Source organism: Spinacia oleracea, chromosome 4, assembly GCF_020520425.1.
Source record: "Spinacia oleracea cultivar Varoflay chromosome 4, BTI_SOV_V1, whole genome shotgun sequence".
Taxonomy (NCBI): domain Eukaryota; kingdom Viridiplantae; phylum Streptophyta; class Magnoliopsida; order Caryophyllales; family Amaranthaceae; genus Spinacia; species Spinacia oleracea.
The window spans coordinates 157489379-157506537 of NC_079490.1; the positions used below are offsets into that span (position 1 = coordinate 157489379).

A 17159-nucleotide genomic window follows, 5' to 3' on the forward strand; every position below is an offset into this window, starting at 1 on the left:
ACTGTTAAGATGCTAAGGTTCGTTTAATGAGGTTTATATTTGAAGGGATCATTGTTGATATGATATATGCTCTACTTCATGAAGTGAGTAAAGGCTTTCTGCTTTAAGATGGAATATTAGTCTGATAAATTCATAGCTTATTTGTTTTGTTTGTTTCTGTTTCATAATTGAGTTTGTTTTCGTCACACCGTGTTTATATCTTAATGAAATTATAAATGCAAAACGGGGATTTGCTGAGCCCTACGGTCTTCTACCTAGATTACGTGTTAATGAACGCATCCTTGCACTTGTTCTGCACTTGGAGGTAGTATGTTGTCTGAATCCCTGCTATTTTCTCGGAAAATGTGGGGAGTTTTCTGCTTTTAGAGCCATTTTTTAGTCTGAGTCCTCCACATAAATTAGTCTGTTTTGGTACTGTCAATTATTATTTTTGAAATTTGAAGTTTAGTATGTTATGGTGGAACTTATTTGGTGGAAGTAGAGCAACTCGAAGTAGGCTTAGGGATTTCTGAAAAGTCGAAGGACACTTGAGGAAAGAGTAAAACATTTTGGAATAGTAATTTTAGTTTAATGGTGTTCTATGTAACAATTTGTAATGGTTTGTGATAGTTTATTCAGAATCGATGGCTTCCATGCATTTGGAGCCAAATTTGAGGAAAAGTTTCCAATCTAAACTTGTAGAAGTTCCAACTTTTGATGAATGAACAAATTATCATGTGTAAATTGTTTAATTTTACATTTCGTGTCACATATTTTCCAGTTCCTATAAAGAACTCTACTATACACATTTACTAGCGTAACATTATGTCGTTGCTCACTCTTGAACAAGCACTCAACCATAATATTTTCAACGAATATAAGTTCCTCCCAATGACCACTGACCAGTTTCCTTGACTGGTGTCTGAATAAAGTAAAAAGAAAAGTTAGCACTCAAATTTTAAGCAAATTTCGATTTGTTGCAGTGTTCTAAGGTCCAACACGCGTACCAGTGTTTTAACTGAAGGGAAGATATTCCAAAACCTTAGGGTCTCATCTCCTTCTCCAGTCACTATTGTCCGCAAAATCAATTATTATGTTAGTTACTGCGTAATATAATGAAAAATGAGTGATCATGTGAGCCATCAAACAACTTCTTGCGAACACCAAAACTGAAGTACCTAACCATCATGGGAAACAACAAGATAGGGAACTCGCCAACTATGTCATGTCAGTGTAGTAACCTGTACATATAGTTATGTACAATTAGAGTTAGAATTTTCCTTTCAGTAAACAAGGATCAAATGCGAATAGATGTACAATCACAAAAGTCTGATGATACCTTTGACAGTGATGGATACTTCCACACCATTGTCTAATTCTAAGAATACCTATGACTCTATGGGTGCTACTGATTTCATTCACATTCTTATTCCATGCGACATTGCATACCTTCATTTCATATCAATGCATGATTTTAGTCCAATTGGCGCAAACTATAAACATTCATGGACAACCACAATCAAATACATGAGCATAGCCGGGACAACCACTATCAAATACATGAGTATAGCAATACCCGACTTCCCGTGTCAATGTTTATTTGATTCCCATTTGTAATATCCCAAAATTGAATTTCACCTTACGAGTAGTGCAATCCTGTTTGATTTTACTTTGAACTAATAAGTGTCGTGCATCTAGGTAGTTGAAGTTGAATTAGAAAGTCGGTGTTGTTTTAGATGAACTGTGTTGAGTATTGCACTACAATCACTTCGAATGATTAAGTGGAACCCTTGATCAATATGTGGGTTGAACATGATGGTTTTTGTGATCAAAGACTCAATCGATAATTGAGCGAGATACATATGGATTACCACCTACAATAATAGAAGATAAGGAGTAATGTATGAAGATCGAAGTTGATAGATTTTTATTTTAACTTGGAAGTCAATTATTTAGATTTAATTTCAGTTGAACATGTAGTTCGTCATTTAGTCCGACTTACGGTTAAATAAAATTGTACTTCCTCCGTCTTTTAATACTCGCAACGTTTGTTAGTTTCACGCATCCCAATGCACAACTTTGATCATTTATATCTTAAATTCTCTTTATGCAAAAATTATAAAAAGTTGATATTTTGAAAATACACATTGAGACGAATCTAACAAGATCCCACATGACTATATTTTACCTTATATAAAAAGCACTAAGAATAGTCAAAGTAGAATATATGAATAGTGGCAAAAGTCCAAACGTTGCGAGTATTAAAAGACGGAGAAAGTATGATTTTATTTTTGCCTACACAAAGTCAAAAACCAATTTTTTTGGGTGTAAACATTTGTTAAAATTCGAAAAAAAAAGTTTAAGAGAAATTGGGAAATGGCGGGAGCTCATCCAGAGCAAAAACTTCAACACTAGCAAGTTTCTGATTTCACAAAGATTGTAGAACAAGTTTCACATTTTTCAATTAAGCTCCACATAACTGTCTCTCCCTACTTCTCCCGACTGTAATTCCGGCGACGCCAACACCAGTTTAGTTATGGAGGACGCTGCCGCTGCCGCTGCCGCTGCCGCCGCCACTTCCGAAGCTTCAGTTCGCCGCTCGGTCAGTTCGACACTGTCTCTATCTTACTTTTTCTTTCTTCGGTATTGAATGATATCTAAATGGTGGAATTCGTGCAGAAACGAACTAGGGCTGGGAAGTTGAATCGTGAACCTGTAGAACAAAGCCCTACTGATCCCGATGCGGAAGACTCTTTCGACGATTTTGAGGAGGTTCGCCCCAAAATCAAGCGGAACCGCGCTGTTGAGGCTTCAACCAGTGTTAATTTCGAACAGATTAGCTTGATTGGTATTACTTGATCTGATTTAGGGTTTTGATTTTTCGGTTATTGTGAGATGATAATTGGGAAAGTTTTGTCAATCTAGGGTTTGGTTTGCTATTTTGGACTATTATTGCCAGTGTTCTTTTTGGGAAGCAAAGAATTAGTGCCGATTACGTGATCTGTTTCCCGCAATGTCGTTGTTTTGGACTTGTAGTTTGTGTTGTTATCTGTTGTCTCATTTCAGAACTGCGATTCGGTAGATTTTATGGTTATATTGATGCTTTGTTTCGAACATTAGATTTTATGATTTTATGCCACATGAAATATTCGGCTTTTATGAGGAGCTTATGTTAAAGTACTTGCCATGGGTTTTGATAGATGAGAAATTTATTCGCATGTTTACTACTCCCAACAAAGTAAAGTGGATGTATCAAGGTGAAGTGACAAAATAGAATTGAATAGGTAAAGTAAAATTCAAGGAGTACACCACCCTTCTCGTGTAATCAAGGAACATGTTAGCTTAATTGCATATTGAAACATAGTTTTCATTGTAATTTAGCTCTTATTTAGTCAACTCCTCTTTTTGAATACGGTCCAGGCTTAAATGGGGTGGGGGAAAATGGTGCTTGATCTGCTATTTAAGTGTTGTGTTGCAGGGAGTAAGTAAGGTTATTGGAATGGCTTACCTCACTTAGTCAACTTATAAAAGCTAAATAGATTCTAGTTATTAGTTGTTAACTGCAGAAAACTCGTCTGAACGATGATTTTACCTGTGTGTAATTTATGATGTAATTGTTTTGTGCAGAGGCCATCAGAGGGAGCAGGAAAAACATACCTCCTGTAGTCAAGGTTTGGGTTGAGCGTTATGAAAAGGATCCTAAGCCAGCAATGGTTGACCTTTTGGCTATGTTGTTTGAGGTACTTAATAGAATCCACTGTAATCAGAAAGGTAGTAGTAGCACCCATTTTGGCTAATTAAAGAACATGGATTAGTATGTATCATCAGTTGTCTGTCTGTTTTCGATGAGAAAAGAAAAAGGATGATACACTATCTCTCTGTAGTTGCAAATGTTAACCTATTATGGTCTTCACTCTGCAGTCATGTGGTGCAAAGTATCGCATAGAAGGTGATCCTTTTGAGGAGACTGATGTTGACAATGTAGTGCTTGCTTTGGTGAACCTTGCAAGGAAGGTATTCTCAATATTTCTAACTGTTATAGTCTATCTAGATTTACCTAAATTATTATCTAAAACTTTATGAATTGGCAAAGAACTTGAGTTTTACTTTATAAATAGTGCAATGCTCTGAGTAGAATGCTTGTTTTTCAGGGTGAAGTTGAGGATTACCAAAGCTCAAAAAGGAAGGACTTCAATAACTTAAAAGACAACCTTGTTTACTTTTGGGACAATTTAATCATTGAATGTCAGAATGGACCATTATTTGATGGGGTTCTGCTTGAAAAGTGCACAGACTATGTGATTGCTTTGTCATGGTAAATTATTATGAATCTGTATGTATGTAGATAAACTGTAGCCACTTTATCTCAGCTGACTTGCTTATCTTTTGTTTTTAGTACTCCACCTCGAATTTATCGTCAAGTGGCTTCTTTGGTTGGCCTTCAGCTTGTCACATCAGTCATCACCATTGCGAAAATGCTCGGATCACAGCGTGAAACCACTCAGAGGCAGTTAAATGCAGAAAACAAGAAAAGAGCAGAGGGCCCTCGAGCAGAGTCTCTTAATAAGAGATTGATGACTACACATGAAAAGATAACTATTATGGATGAGATGATGGACAAGATATTTAAAGGGTAGGGAGCTTGAATACTTTCTCTAGTTGTTTTCCACAGTGCTGGTGCAAAAGCACAACCACCGGAATAAAAATGGACATCTGATAATCTTGAAGAACCTGAATCTGAATTTGATTTGTCATATATATAAATTCGGATTTTTTAAATTGATTTGTGGATGTCTATTACTAATTGTATTTTATAAGACTAATTTCTAACTCCTCTTGGTACTAAACTCCGTGGATTTCATTTAAATAATTTCAAGGTACTTTAACTTGGCGGCACGACTTTGTTTTAGTGCATTCGGTCTGCCTGATATAATGTCAAAATTAAAATACTCAGATGTGTCTGGTGGTATACAATGCAGAGCTTGGTATCAAGTGCTCACCTGAATGGTTTTTGAGTATAACTGTACAAGGATTGTGGAGGGTTGACTTGTAAATCTTATGATTTTCTTTTGTTGTTGACATCTCTGTTTTTGTTTGTGTTTGCGTTTGTGTGGAATCTGTGTCTGCGCCCCTTAATAAAGTTATTTTGTAAAGCTGTGCACTTGAATTCAGAAGTAAATATAGTACTATGTACAAGCAGTTTTTGCATGCTAATATGTATAAGGATCTCTAAGGGTTTGTTCATTTGTTATAAAGTAGAAAGGGCAGCGAGTTAGAGTCTTAGACAACTGATCTGCTGATTGCAGTCAGATGGTCTCCAGATTAAAGAAGAATGGATGCCAAGATTTTTGGATATGCTTTTTGGTGTATCTTTCTATCCTTGATAGATTTCTCTCAAGCTCTGATATGGTTTTATTGGCTGAATTTTCTTTGTAGGCTATTTATGCATCGATATCGTGATATTGATCCCAATATCCGAGTGTCTTGCATACAGTCTTTGGGTTTCTGGATCTTGTCTTACCCATCACACTTCCTGCAGGATAGATATCTGAAGTATCTTGGATGGACATTGAATGACAAGGTACAAGGTTTTATTGTTTTTATTTTTTTATATGGGTGGCTGAGAGATAAAATCAAGTCGAATGCTTTCTTTGTGTTCTATCTGAATGTCTTACTTGACTTCCTTTTCTCTTCTTCTATTTTTTGTTTCCTTCTGTATCTCTGGCTTTGATGCATGAAGAGTGCTGGTGTGAGAAAAGCTTCTGTTGTTGGATTGCAAAGCCTGTACGAAGTCGATGATAATGTCCCATCCCTGGATCTCTTCACCCAACGATTTTCCAATAGGATGATTGAACTTGCTGATGACATTGATATCTCTGTGGCTGTGTGTGCCATAGGACTTGTGAAACAATTGCTAAGGTATTCATTCTTCAATTAGAAAAGAATTCTGTATTTTATTTTAGCTTCTACTCCGTAATTGCTTGTGCTTATGACATATCTCGTATGACCTTCCAGGCATCAGCTTTTACTGGATGATCACTTAGGTCCTTTGTATGACCTGCTTGTTGTTGAGCCCCCAGAAATTAGGCGTGCGATAGGGGAGCTGGTTTATGATCACTTGATTGCTCAGAAATTTAACCGTTCGCAGTCTCACCCAAAAGGTTTTTCTCTTACCCATCTTACTCAGTTTTGGTTTCACTTTATGTTGAGACATTCTTGTTTATTCTTGTTATGGTATCTTTGGTGCAGATAGCGAGTCTTCTCTCGTTACTCTTAGTCGAATGTTACAAATACTGAGAGAATTCTCAAAGGATCCTATTCTAATAACTTATGTCATTGATGACGTCTGGGAGTACATGATGGCCATGAAAGTAAGTGCTGATTGTCTGATTTTATGATCGGTGTGACTTTCAAAGTTGTAACTTCTTGCCACTTAAACGGCAATGCTATGTTCTGAACTTCAAATGTATTTGAAATTGGCTAAACCTTTTCATTTTTCTTTGATATGTCTTGTGTAGGATTGGAAGTGCATAATTTCTGCACTACTGGATGAAAATCCTTCAATTGAGCTTACTGAAATTGATGCAACAAATTTGATCCGGCTTCTTTTTGCATCTGTCAAGAAGGCTGTTGGGGAGAGGATCGTGCCTGCTACTGATCATCGGAAACAATATTATACCAAGGCTCAAAAGGTTGTCCAGTGTGTATAGTAAGCTTTCACTTCATCTTTTTTGTGGGTGAGAGAGATAGGCCAGTAGGGAAGCATAACTTATATTCCCAAAAAAACCCGCTTTATCTAGCTTAATTCTTCTTTCATCAGTCCATCTTTCTGTATGTTTCAGGAAGTTTTCGAAACCAACAAGCGGGAGGTGACTGTAGTGATGATGAAAAATTACCCCCAGCTTCTGCGAAAATACGTGGCTGACAAGGCAAAAGCTCCTTCGTTAATTCAAATTGTCTTGTATATGGATCTTGAGCTTTATTCCTTGAAGAGACAGGAACAGGTTAGCGAAAATGCTTGCTTTTTTCTAGACATGCTACTTGAAGGTTTTTTAGTTCTTATACTGATGTTGTACTTCCCTTGTCCACTAGAATTTCAAGACTGTACTTCAGCTGATGAAGGAGGCATTTTTTAAACATGGAGATAAGGACACACTTAGGTCTTGCGTAAAGGCTATGAACTTCTGTTCAATGGAGAGCAAGGGTGAGCTGCAAGAATTTTCAAACAATAAATTGAAAGAACTCGAAGACGAACTTGTTGAAAAGCTCAAGAATGCTATGGAGGAAGTTGAGGTATTCTCATTTAACCTATTAGATATATGTTCTTTTAGATATTTGACTCCCGCTGACTTTTTTTTTTAAAACTCTTTTCCTCATTCCCTCCCCAACAGGATGGTGATGATGAGTATCCTCTTCTTGTGAACTTAAAAAGGCTCTACGAGCTTCAACTGTCGAGATCTGTTTCTATTGATAATTTGTATAAGAAGTTTGCCTCTAAGCTTGATAATTTCAGAAATGTAGACGAGGAGGTGTGTAGTAAAGCTCAAATAAGCATTTTCTGTTAAATTCCTTTGCTATTTGTAGTTTTGATTTTGTTTTTGTTCCATCATCTTACACAGGTGAACTGTTTTCTGCTGCTTAACATGTTTCTTCATATAAATTGGTGTCTCTACTCCGTTGTGAGCTCTGAATCTGTAAATGAAGCGTCTGTGTCTTCTTTACTCTCTAAACGTGCTACTTTATTGAAGCAACTAGAGTATATTTTCCCCCCTTCTCAAGTTGGAGTGGAAATGAAGCTAGGAAATCAGCTTGCCATCAGAGTAAGATTCTTCTTGTTTGTCATTTGTAGTTTGTGCATCTTATTAAATAGCTGTTCCAAATGTTCTAGCTTGGCACATGGTCTATGGATCTCTGGAAATATTGTCTCACCAGATCTCATCATCCAATTGTGCACTAGGTTTGTACAATACTTGCTGAGCTCTGGTGCTTATTTAGAAAATCTAGATTCTCTTCTACAGCACTGGAAAATCTGGGATTTCTCCCACAACAGTCTACTCTTGAGAAATTTTGGAAACTTTGCGAGCAACAGCTTGATGTATCAAGTAAGTCTTTTTCTGACCCCTAAACTGGTCACCAATATTTGTCAGTTTAGTAAGTCAGTTTAGTAAATAATCGATTAAGTGTTTAGGTGACGATACCGGAAATATAATCTGAGTTCTTTATACCTACCAAGTAGCAAGTCTTTATTTTGGTAGGTACACACATAAACTTGGGCTGGGCCTCCTATCTCCAGATATGGCCCATCCCAAGCACCTTGAGGTTGGAGGGGGTGGGATCTCACATCTTCAACCCCCAAAGTGCATCTCGTGGGACTTGATCTGAGGAGCAAGTATTACCATTTTATGATGATAACTCATTGAATCATTGTAAACTCAATGTTATCATTTGACCCAGAATAATCTTGCTCCATTTTATGATGATAACTCACATTGTAAACTCAATGTTATCATTTGACCCAGAATAATCCAACCAGCAAGATGAAATTTCAATATTAATATAGCACAGTACTTCACTCTCCATTACAACTAGATGGTGATACGAGTCCAAGCTCATGGTTAAGAATTAATTAAAAAGTTCTAGATAAGTGTTAAGTATTGCACTTTGGAGTATATATTAGAATAATCATGACAGGTTCAAGTGTTCAACAGGGGATATTTGATAATTGAGTTATGAATTTGCTGCTAATGATGGGTATCCAACCCTTTATCTGTGCAACCACTTCCAAGTACCCGGAAATGATGTTTCTGTTTTCGTTGAATCTTGCGTTTTCTTTTAATCTTGTAAACAGTTAATACAAGTTATTTAGGAGAAGGCTTTTGGGTCTTGTTATCAGCTTAGCCGCTTAGGTTTACCAGATAATTAATTTAGTCCACTTATCTCCTCCCTGTAACGGAATTAGATGTATCATGTATGTAGCTCTACCCTTGTCAAAGCAGATACTGTTTTCAGAAAAAACCACTATGACCATCTGTCACCTCCAAATTGTACTACGTATCTGGATAACAACCAAATATTATATTAAAAAATGAATCTTAACTTTTAGAAAAATGTTCTGAAAGTTTTTGAAGCTAGCAATAAAACCAGAATAAGAGATATTTACTGGGCCATGAACATCTCTACCCCGGTCTTGATAAAGACTCAGGAACTGTGCTTTAAGTTAAGGTATGGTTGAGAATGATGTTATTAATGCCTTAGGTGTACCTCTGATCTGTCAACCACATCAATAAGGTCATCCTTGTAAGTTGGGTTTACTCAAAACTCAAAAGTAAAGTCAACGCTATAAGGAAAGCTGGATTGTACTGCTTTAAGTGTGGAACTGGTGGGAGAAAAGTTTTCTGTTCTCTGAAAATTTTGATACGAATGTAACATTATATGTTCCATATAGAAAATTATACTATATTTTTAAAGGTTGAAGTGCTGGCACATAAAGCTAAGTGATAAAGAATTCTGGCCATATGTGTAATATCACAGAGTTTATAATCCTTCAATTTGCTACCATTTTGAAGGAGATTTAGTTGCCAATTTTTAACTCAGGGTTAATATGTTCTCCATCTAGTGACTTTCTGTCTTTATAAGTGGTAAACACTTATAGATTAGTTTTATAGAAGTAGATAGCGGATTGTATTCCCATAATTATTCTTTGTACCAAAAAATACCGTGAATTATGTAACACTGGTTTTTATTCTGGAAAAAGTAATCAAAAGACTAACTCAACTGTCTTTTTCCTATATGTTATGAAGTTATAGGCCAATCACTCATCTTACGGATCAAATGTAATAAAAATAGCCTCTTCGTATTTCGGGGGGGGGGGGGGGGGGATCTAAGAGCCTCTCAAACTGCCTATGTTTGAACCCTTATTTACCCAACCCTATGTAGAGGACCTCATCAGATTATCAAGGGATAGAGGTAGTAGGGTAGTGTGAATTTTAATGGTGATATGAGTCTGAACTTGGTTAGAAATTTAGACTAATGAGAATCAAAATTTCTTGTCTGATGTTTCTTGCAGATGAGACTGAAGACGCGGATGTTAACAAAGAGTATGTAGAAGAGACAACTCGAGATGCTGTTGTTATTGCTGCTGGGAAGTTGGTCACGAGCGATGTGGTTCCCGTGGTAAAGACTAAAGACTCCAAAGATTTGATATGTTGACTTTCTGTTTTCTGTAGGGCTATATTTAGTGACTGTTAAAACTTGCTCAACCGCTTAGTATGTTGTATGATGTTTATGCTCCATTCCTTTTATTTATTTGCTTATGCGATATCTTTCACTTGGAAAGTGGCTGTTCATTTTTGGCTGTTTTTGTGATCTTGATTCAGGAATACCTTGCTCCAGAGATTATATCTCATTATGTAATGCATGGAAGCAATATAGCTGAGGTGGTTAAACAGTTAATAGCTGTTCTAAGGAAAAAAGATGAGAATATCTTTGGCATATATTTAGAGGCACTTAAAAGGGTAAGACATTGGTTAACTGTTTTGAATTGATATTATTACCCTTACATCATTAAATTCCTTTGCTGTTCTTTTGGATTTTGACAGATGGAGGCAGTTGCAGTTATTGTAAATGATAAATTTTTTATCCTTGTTTTATTTCTGAAGAGTCATGGTGGTATTGGCTGACTGTAAATAAAGGATTATGAGTACAGAAGAGGATATTATGGGTAGAACCGTAGAACTTCGTAAGACATTTACTTAAGTTACATGTAGTTCTTACTGCAAAGATAGGCTGATATCTATTATTTTGATACTTGAATTGGATTCTGTAATATGTTCTAAAGATAATTCATGGCATTGTCTTTTGGAAAATAAAAATTTGTTACTTACCAAAAGAAAAATTCATTACAAGCCCAACTCCTCAACACCAAACTCCAACTTCTGATTCTTAACAATGCATCAGTGTCCCTTTCCTATCCACCTTCTTTGAAGGGTGAAAGGACAGACTCTTCATGTGCAACATGCTAAATTGCATCATTACACCAACATCAAAGCTTTTGCATCAACTGGACTTCGACAAGTTTATTTGAATACAATAATGAGTATTACATTCGACATTTGTATTTTATCTCAGAAAATGTTCTTTGGTTTCTCTCCATCCAAATGTGATCAATAGTCTCTGCAAAAATAAGCCTTACAGTTAGGTGAGTTTACCCTTTCTTGACTTCCCTCTACAAGTTTGTGCTGAACATTTAACTTCCTTATGCAAAGGGAAGCACTGATCTCTGAACGTGTAGTTGTGCTAAAATGTTTTCCCCAATAGCTAGAAAACTCACATTCTAAAACAAATGCTGAATGCTTTCAGCAGCAGCATAATATAGAACATTTTTTCCATCCGTGTTAATGTTCCTAGAAAGCACCATATATTTAGTGGCTAATTTGTTGTGAACAATTAACAATCGTTTAGGTTATGTTCAAGTTTATAGAAGATACTTCGTATTGGTTATACCATTGGTATTTAAAACTAAAAAGTAATAGGCCTATCAGATGAACAAATAAATGTGAACCGATTTTTCAATGGAATTAGAAAAAGGTAAAAGTCATCAAATAATTTGGAATGGAAGGAGTATGATTTTTGTATGAGCATGTTACGATGATTTGCAATTTTAAACTTTCAATTTTTTTCATTTTTTATATTGAATTGACAGGCATATCATCGGCATATGCTCCAACTTTCTAAAAATGGTGATAAATCGGCTACGAACAAGTCCTTTCTTGATTGCAAAGAACTAGCTGTACAGCTATCAGGAACAATCGTTGGTGCTGCTAGAAGTAAGCATAGACTGGACATTCTGAAAATTGTGAAGGATGGTGTAGATTATGCTTTTGCAGATCCACCTCAGCGGCTATCTTTCTTAGTTGGTGCTGTTGTCCCTTTTGTTGAGAAACTTCCATCCACAGATCTTCCTGACCTGTAAGTTTGAGTTCTATTTAGTAGTTTTTCTATTTTCTAAATGACAAAGGACATGTTTCTGACTTGGTCTCTGTAGCTTAAGAAATATCGAAGGACGAACAGAAAATATAAATACAGATGAGGATCCTAGTGGTTGGCGACCCTATCACCTGTTTGTTGAGACCCTACAGGACAAATGTGCAAAGGTGGAAAGTTTTGCAGGTGGTGTTATGCTTTGTATCTATTTTGTGTAAAAGTTTATTTCTGTTGAATATAAACTATATATTGAAAGATTGTTTCTTGCTGATATCTTTTGAAGTAATGAGCACTGATCTATATTAGTAAGTATATAGGCTGATGTCACCTATCGCACCTATAACCCTTTGATAAATTCCTTTCTTAAGCCCTTTTGTAAACTCTAATTAGAGACTTGTTATAATTTAATCGAGACACTGAAGATGCAATACACCCAATTTTGAGTGCAAAACTAGGACTGGGCTCGGAATTCGGAGTATAACGAAGCTGAACTAAGTTTCTAAGCTTGGGTTTGATAGAATTTGAACTTGAGCTTGAAGCTCGTTTAGGCTTGATAGGTTGGTTCGGCCTTGTCTTAGACACCAAAGCTTGTCTCGTGCTCATGTCGGGCTGAGCTTCATTGCCATTTTTTATTTCAATGATTTATTCATCTTCTTCCCTTTTATTCCGGGGTTTATCATTTATCCTTGTTTTGTATATGCTCTTGCTTCTCCTAGTTTGTCTTTTCAATGTGTATATTGCTTGTTTCTATTAGGAGTCTGCTGCAATCGCTGCAACCTTGTGATCATGTAAATAGAAAATATAGTTGTATTGTCACTTGCTGGTAGCCTTTTACTGTTACAAGATCTCGGCTTCAATAAACCAAAATTTGTTTCCTTATTAAGGGTATTGACATCAACAACCTCGTGTGTGATGCTCTGGGGACTAGGGAGGTCAACATGTGTAATATTACCCCTTACCAACGTCACTAGCAGAGAGACTATTTTCGTTATTAGAGTGTAACTTGGATAAGTCGTTTCTTACTGTTTCCATGGCAGACTAAAACTGGAATACCTAGGAATAACTGAAAACTACCTGTTTGGCTGTTTTTTCGACCTCTAGCCATTATTATTTAATATTTATCAAACATGACAAACTGATAGCTCTTCAAGAAAAATATGTGAGTTTATGGCTACTTTTTTGGTGCTTTGGTTTGAGCATAACGTTTTTGTATTTTGCAGTACGGATAATGGTTTCAGCTTTTATGGTTTGTGGTTAATGGTGCATTACCTAATTATTGCTTTCAAATTTCATTGCTGCAATTGCTTTTTAATAGTTACAGAGGATGCCTTGTCCTCTCATTTTGCATTGGTTTTTGTTTTTCTCCACAATAAAATTTTGATCCGGTTCTTATTAAAAAGGAGTTTGCCCAGGGTTCATTTGATAGTCTTCAATGGTATTGCATAACTAAATTTTTTGATGTTTCTTACTCAGTTTCCTCACATAGCCATTATGTGGTGAAATAGTCATCCCGGCAGTCTGTATTTGCTAGTGTTTAGTTACAGGCCTTCAATTGACGTCACTGTTTTTGTTACCTGGATAGATTGAACATACTGGTTTCCTTTTTTTAGCTTATTATAATATGAAAGAAGCGCAACTCTTAACATGTCATGAGATGCAAGTCAGGCTGGCTTGCGGCTGAATAGTTAACTTATAACTGTTGTCATAGTAATTTAAGAAGCATGCTAATGTTAGATTCATGGTCTTGATGATGTGAAATGTGGTTTCAGGTGCTGATGAAAAAGAAGCAGCATCTTTAAGACGTCGACGCCGACCACCTAAGCAATGTAATCTCCAGGGGAAAAAGTTATTTGATGAGCAGAGTTCAAGTGGGGAAGAGGATGCAATTAGTTCATCAGACCAGGAAGCTCCTAATGAAGAAGATGAGCAGGATGAAGAAGAAGAGGATGCTACTTTAATTGATGTACTGAAGTCAGCATCAAAGTTCCGGTCCAAGAAATTTTCTAGACCAGAGAACAGTGGTTAGTTGGAGATCTGGACAAGTACCACATAATCTAACAGCTTTGACAACGTCAGGTATTGATGAGCTCTTTTGATTTTTCTTTTGCTCCCATAAAGTGGAATGATTTATTGTTACTTAAAAGGGAATGACTAAGCACGTAAGTTGGAACTTCTGGTTCTACCATTGTGCCAATTGTTTTGAGAAAAAAGGAAAAAACTTTGAAATGAGCTGCATGTGAATCTAACTGTTTGAGAGAGTCCTTTATTGAAAGGTGCAGCAGTTCAGGCACCTCTGGACTTTGGTAACATGAAAACCCCGACTATGTCAATTATTATGTTGCCTTTGATGCTTTTCTCTGGGGTGATAAACGTTTCAATTGGCAGGTTTAATATTAGAGATATAAGGTCTAAATTTGTGTTTGCTATACTGTCAAAAGTTGTGTCAAAAAGTGTACTGAAGAATACAAACAACAATGGCACAGTTATAATAGTCCTTGGCCTTAATGTAACACTTATGGATTAAGGAGTACTAATAGAATATCAATAAATGAGGGTCTGGAGGTATGTAGCTGGTTTCTCTCTCACGTTTTAAGACTGTGGAGGGGTTCAAATTGTTCATCCCACTTTGAGGGGCTCCCCACCCGTTACCCCCTCCGGCCCAAGTGGGACTTTAGCTGTTTAAAGGGAAAAAAGATCAATAAAGAGGTTGATTTGCAAGCACTCCGTCCGTTCCATATTATCTGACCACTTGACTTTTGTAATTCCAAATTATCAGTAAGATAGTACACCAATGCACTATTATTTGTCAGTTTTATACCAATGCAACAACTAATACCGCCTTAAAGTTTGTCAATAAATCTAATTGTCAGTTTATATGGAATGAAAGGAGATAGAGGAGTAATTGTATATCACCTTGTTACACTTGGATCGTTCAGTCTGCTCTGCTGTTGGTGAAGGAAGAAAATGAGTTTTACCCAAGTTCATTTTTTACCATCTTATGCATCTTGATGAAAATAGTTTGTTCCGAGTAACAGATGCTTTTGTTGGATTCAGCACTGATATTTCTTTCTTGCAGTAATTTAATGTTTTTCTGTTTTCTATTGTACCTGCCACTCTACTGTATTCTCCCTAATTGAATCTGTTTAGCAGACCTTCTTTTACATATGTGAACATGCAAGGTTTACTCCGTAAGAATTGTGTTTCTTCTACATAGCCTTGTAGCAATAGATAGTTATCATGATTATCTTTCTGTTATGATTTGATCAGCAGTTCAATATTGTCTTAATGTGGTTAGAAACTTAGAATAGAACGGAATGTGTAAATTTTCATGGGAACCACTTAAGCAGTGATTTGCTGTGGGATATAATAACTTATTTAGCTTCTTTGCGGGCTAAGGCAATGGGAAGTTTTAAAAGTAACTGAATGGGGGGAAATGTAATGGAATTAGGCTAGTATGCTACGTATATGTTTTTTTAGCTGTAACTAGGGCAAGTTGTCTTCCGTTTTAGTGCTTTTGGCCAGTTTCTCATTTCTAATTTTTAAAATCTTTTATCTGCAGGGACATTGAACTACGGATGGAGCAAATTGCAACTGATATTAAGACCTATCATCTACCATATAAATTTCGTGTCTGTGTTCTTGAGCAGCCCTTTGATTTTGTAAATGTAAAAGCTAGCTAGGGTTTGTCTAAAATGGGTACTCTATTTTATGCTTGTAAAGAGTTTATTTTTTCCTAGGTTGATTACTTTTCTTCATGCCATCTGTAAAATTATACGAACTATAAAGTAATTTCTAATAGCATTCAGGTAGGTGTATAGAACGATGTACAGCCATGTACTCGAACAAATCTCCTGATATGGACTTATCTATGTTACTGCCTATCTTGCTTGCACATTCACAAGTCACATGTCACGTTTTGTCTATCTATTTACATTTCCATTTCCATTTCCATTTCCATTTCAAAACGTGTTGTCTTTCAAAGTACTTGCCTTGTGGTGGTTTGCAATTCAGACTTTAGAGCATGTAATGGAGCTCCACCTGCAAGTCTGCAACCCTGAAGGAACATGGCGTTCAAAGCAACTTAACACAACATCAATATTATTTGCTAAAAAAAAGAAACACAATGGAACAAATAAAAGCACAATTACAATAAGGGTACTCAAGTAAAACACCATATGGTTATACTTTGTATTAAGTACAAGTAATTCAGAGGTTTTCTAAACGCCAGGTGACTTGTGATCAATTGTACACAAGTCAACTAGTACCACCTGTTTTAGTACCAACACAAAATATGTCAGTCCTAATAGCACAAACAACTCGTATTGATACTACTAATATAAGTGCTAATACCCAATACAACCTATATTGGTATACCAATACCACACTAACCCGCGTCCAGTTAAACACAAGTCATTTTTGACATTAGACTTCCTCAACAATCTATACAGGTTGGTGGGCACAATGGTTGGAAAGGAGAAAGGGTAAATTTGAGGTTTTGATGAGCAAATCATGTGGAGAAAACACAAAGTTAAACTTAGGAATTTGACTTAAGAGATCTCTTCTCATAACCAAAGAAACGATAAAAGTGTTAAGAATCAAAATATTTACACTATGTGAATGTCCAACTTAGCATTTAATGTATGAACCCAATTTCTTGCCTCCTACTCTAGGTAAGCTAGCTAGTAGCTTGACAATGAATAGTGGTATCACCACTATAAATACCAATGCAATTCTGATCATTTGTAACAACTGAATACGAGTAATATATTTGAGTTTTGCAAACTTCCTATCGGTTAGTCAAACTCTCGGTTTCTTTCTATTACCGCACAACAAAAAGATATTTGTTATAGTTTTTTCAAAAGGAATGAAATGAGTTAACAACTACTAGAGTAAGACAAATTTGAAATGAAGGAGAAGGCCTTATTTTATATTGTAGCAAACCCTAACCACTTCTCCCACAATATCATCCACTAACAATCATGTTGCTTTAATTATACACATGTTTCCATGACTTACGTAAGAAGCAAATGAAAACGTATATTTATCTATATTATATTCCATATTATTTTGACCAATATAGCAATCACCGGAATACTAAATATAGGAAGTGGCCAGTCTATTCAAGCATTTTGTAGTTGATCCTCCTTTTTATTCATTTGTTGTTGGGAGAGGGAGAAGGTTGTGTGACAAGCCAAAAT

The 17159-nt window shown here is 36.1% G+C and overlaps 1 protein-coding gene across 2 annotated transcripts; it reads left to right on the plus strand.

Moving 5' to 3' along the window:
- Window positions 1-2304: 2304 nt before the first annotated feature.
- LOC110784824 (sister-chromatid cohesion protein 3) lies at window positions 2305-15862 on the plus strand. Of its 2 annotated transcripts, XM_021989270.2 has the most exons (22): window positions 2308-2581; window positions 2659-2827; window positions 3607-3719; window positions 3901-3993; window positions 4131-4294; window positions 4376-4612; window positions 5416-5560; window positions 5720-5898; window positions 5995-6140; window positions 6229-6350; window positions 6498-6671; window positions 6822-6983; window positions 7072-7272; window positions 7371-7508; window positions 7599-7799; window positions 7937-8081; window positions 10046-10152; window positions 10356-10493; window positions 11681-11946; window positions 12023-12147; window positions 13731-14037; window positions 15521-15862. In XM_021989270.2, exons 1-21 carry the CDS (start codon window positions 2516-2518, stop codon window positions 13985-13987), a joined length of 3348 nt encoding a protein of 1115 aa, XP_021844962.2. In that variant the 5' UTR covers window positions 2308-2515; the 3' UTR covers window positions 13988-14037; window positions 15521-15862. The 2 variants fall into 2 exon arrangements, with proteins under 2 accessions (XP_021844963.2, XP_021844962.2); XM_021989271.2 differs by lacking the exons at window positions 12023-12147; window positions 13731-14037; window positions 15521-15862 and adding an exon at window positions 10578-10717 and having other exon boundaries at window positions 2305-2581; window positions 11681-11821.
- Window positions 15863-17159: the final 1297 nt, after the last annotated feature.

What these genes read in the sequence shown, in the direction of transcription:
- LOC110784824 (XM_021989270.2), top strand. Translation starts at nt 2,516, where the DNA reads ATGGAGGACGCTGCCGCTGCCGCTGCCGCTGCCGCCGCCACTTCCGAA. An exon ending in AAGCTTCAGTTCGCCGCTCG is followed by an intron (nt 2,582 to 2,658) that starts GTCAGTTCGACA and finishes GAATTCGTGCAG; the next exon opens with AAACGAACTAGGGCTGGGAA. An exon ending in AGTACATGATGGCCATGAAA is followed by an intron (nt 6,351 to 6,497) that starts GTAAGTGCTGAT and finishes TGTCTTGTGTAG; the next exon opens with GATTGGAAGTGCATAATTTC.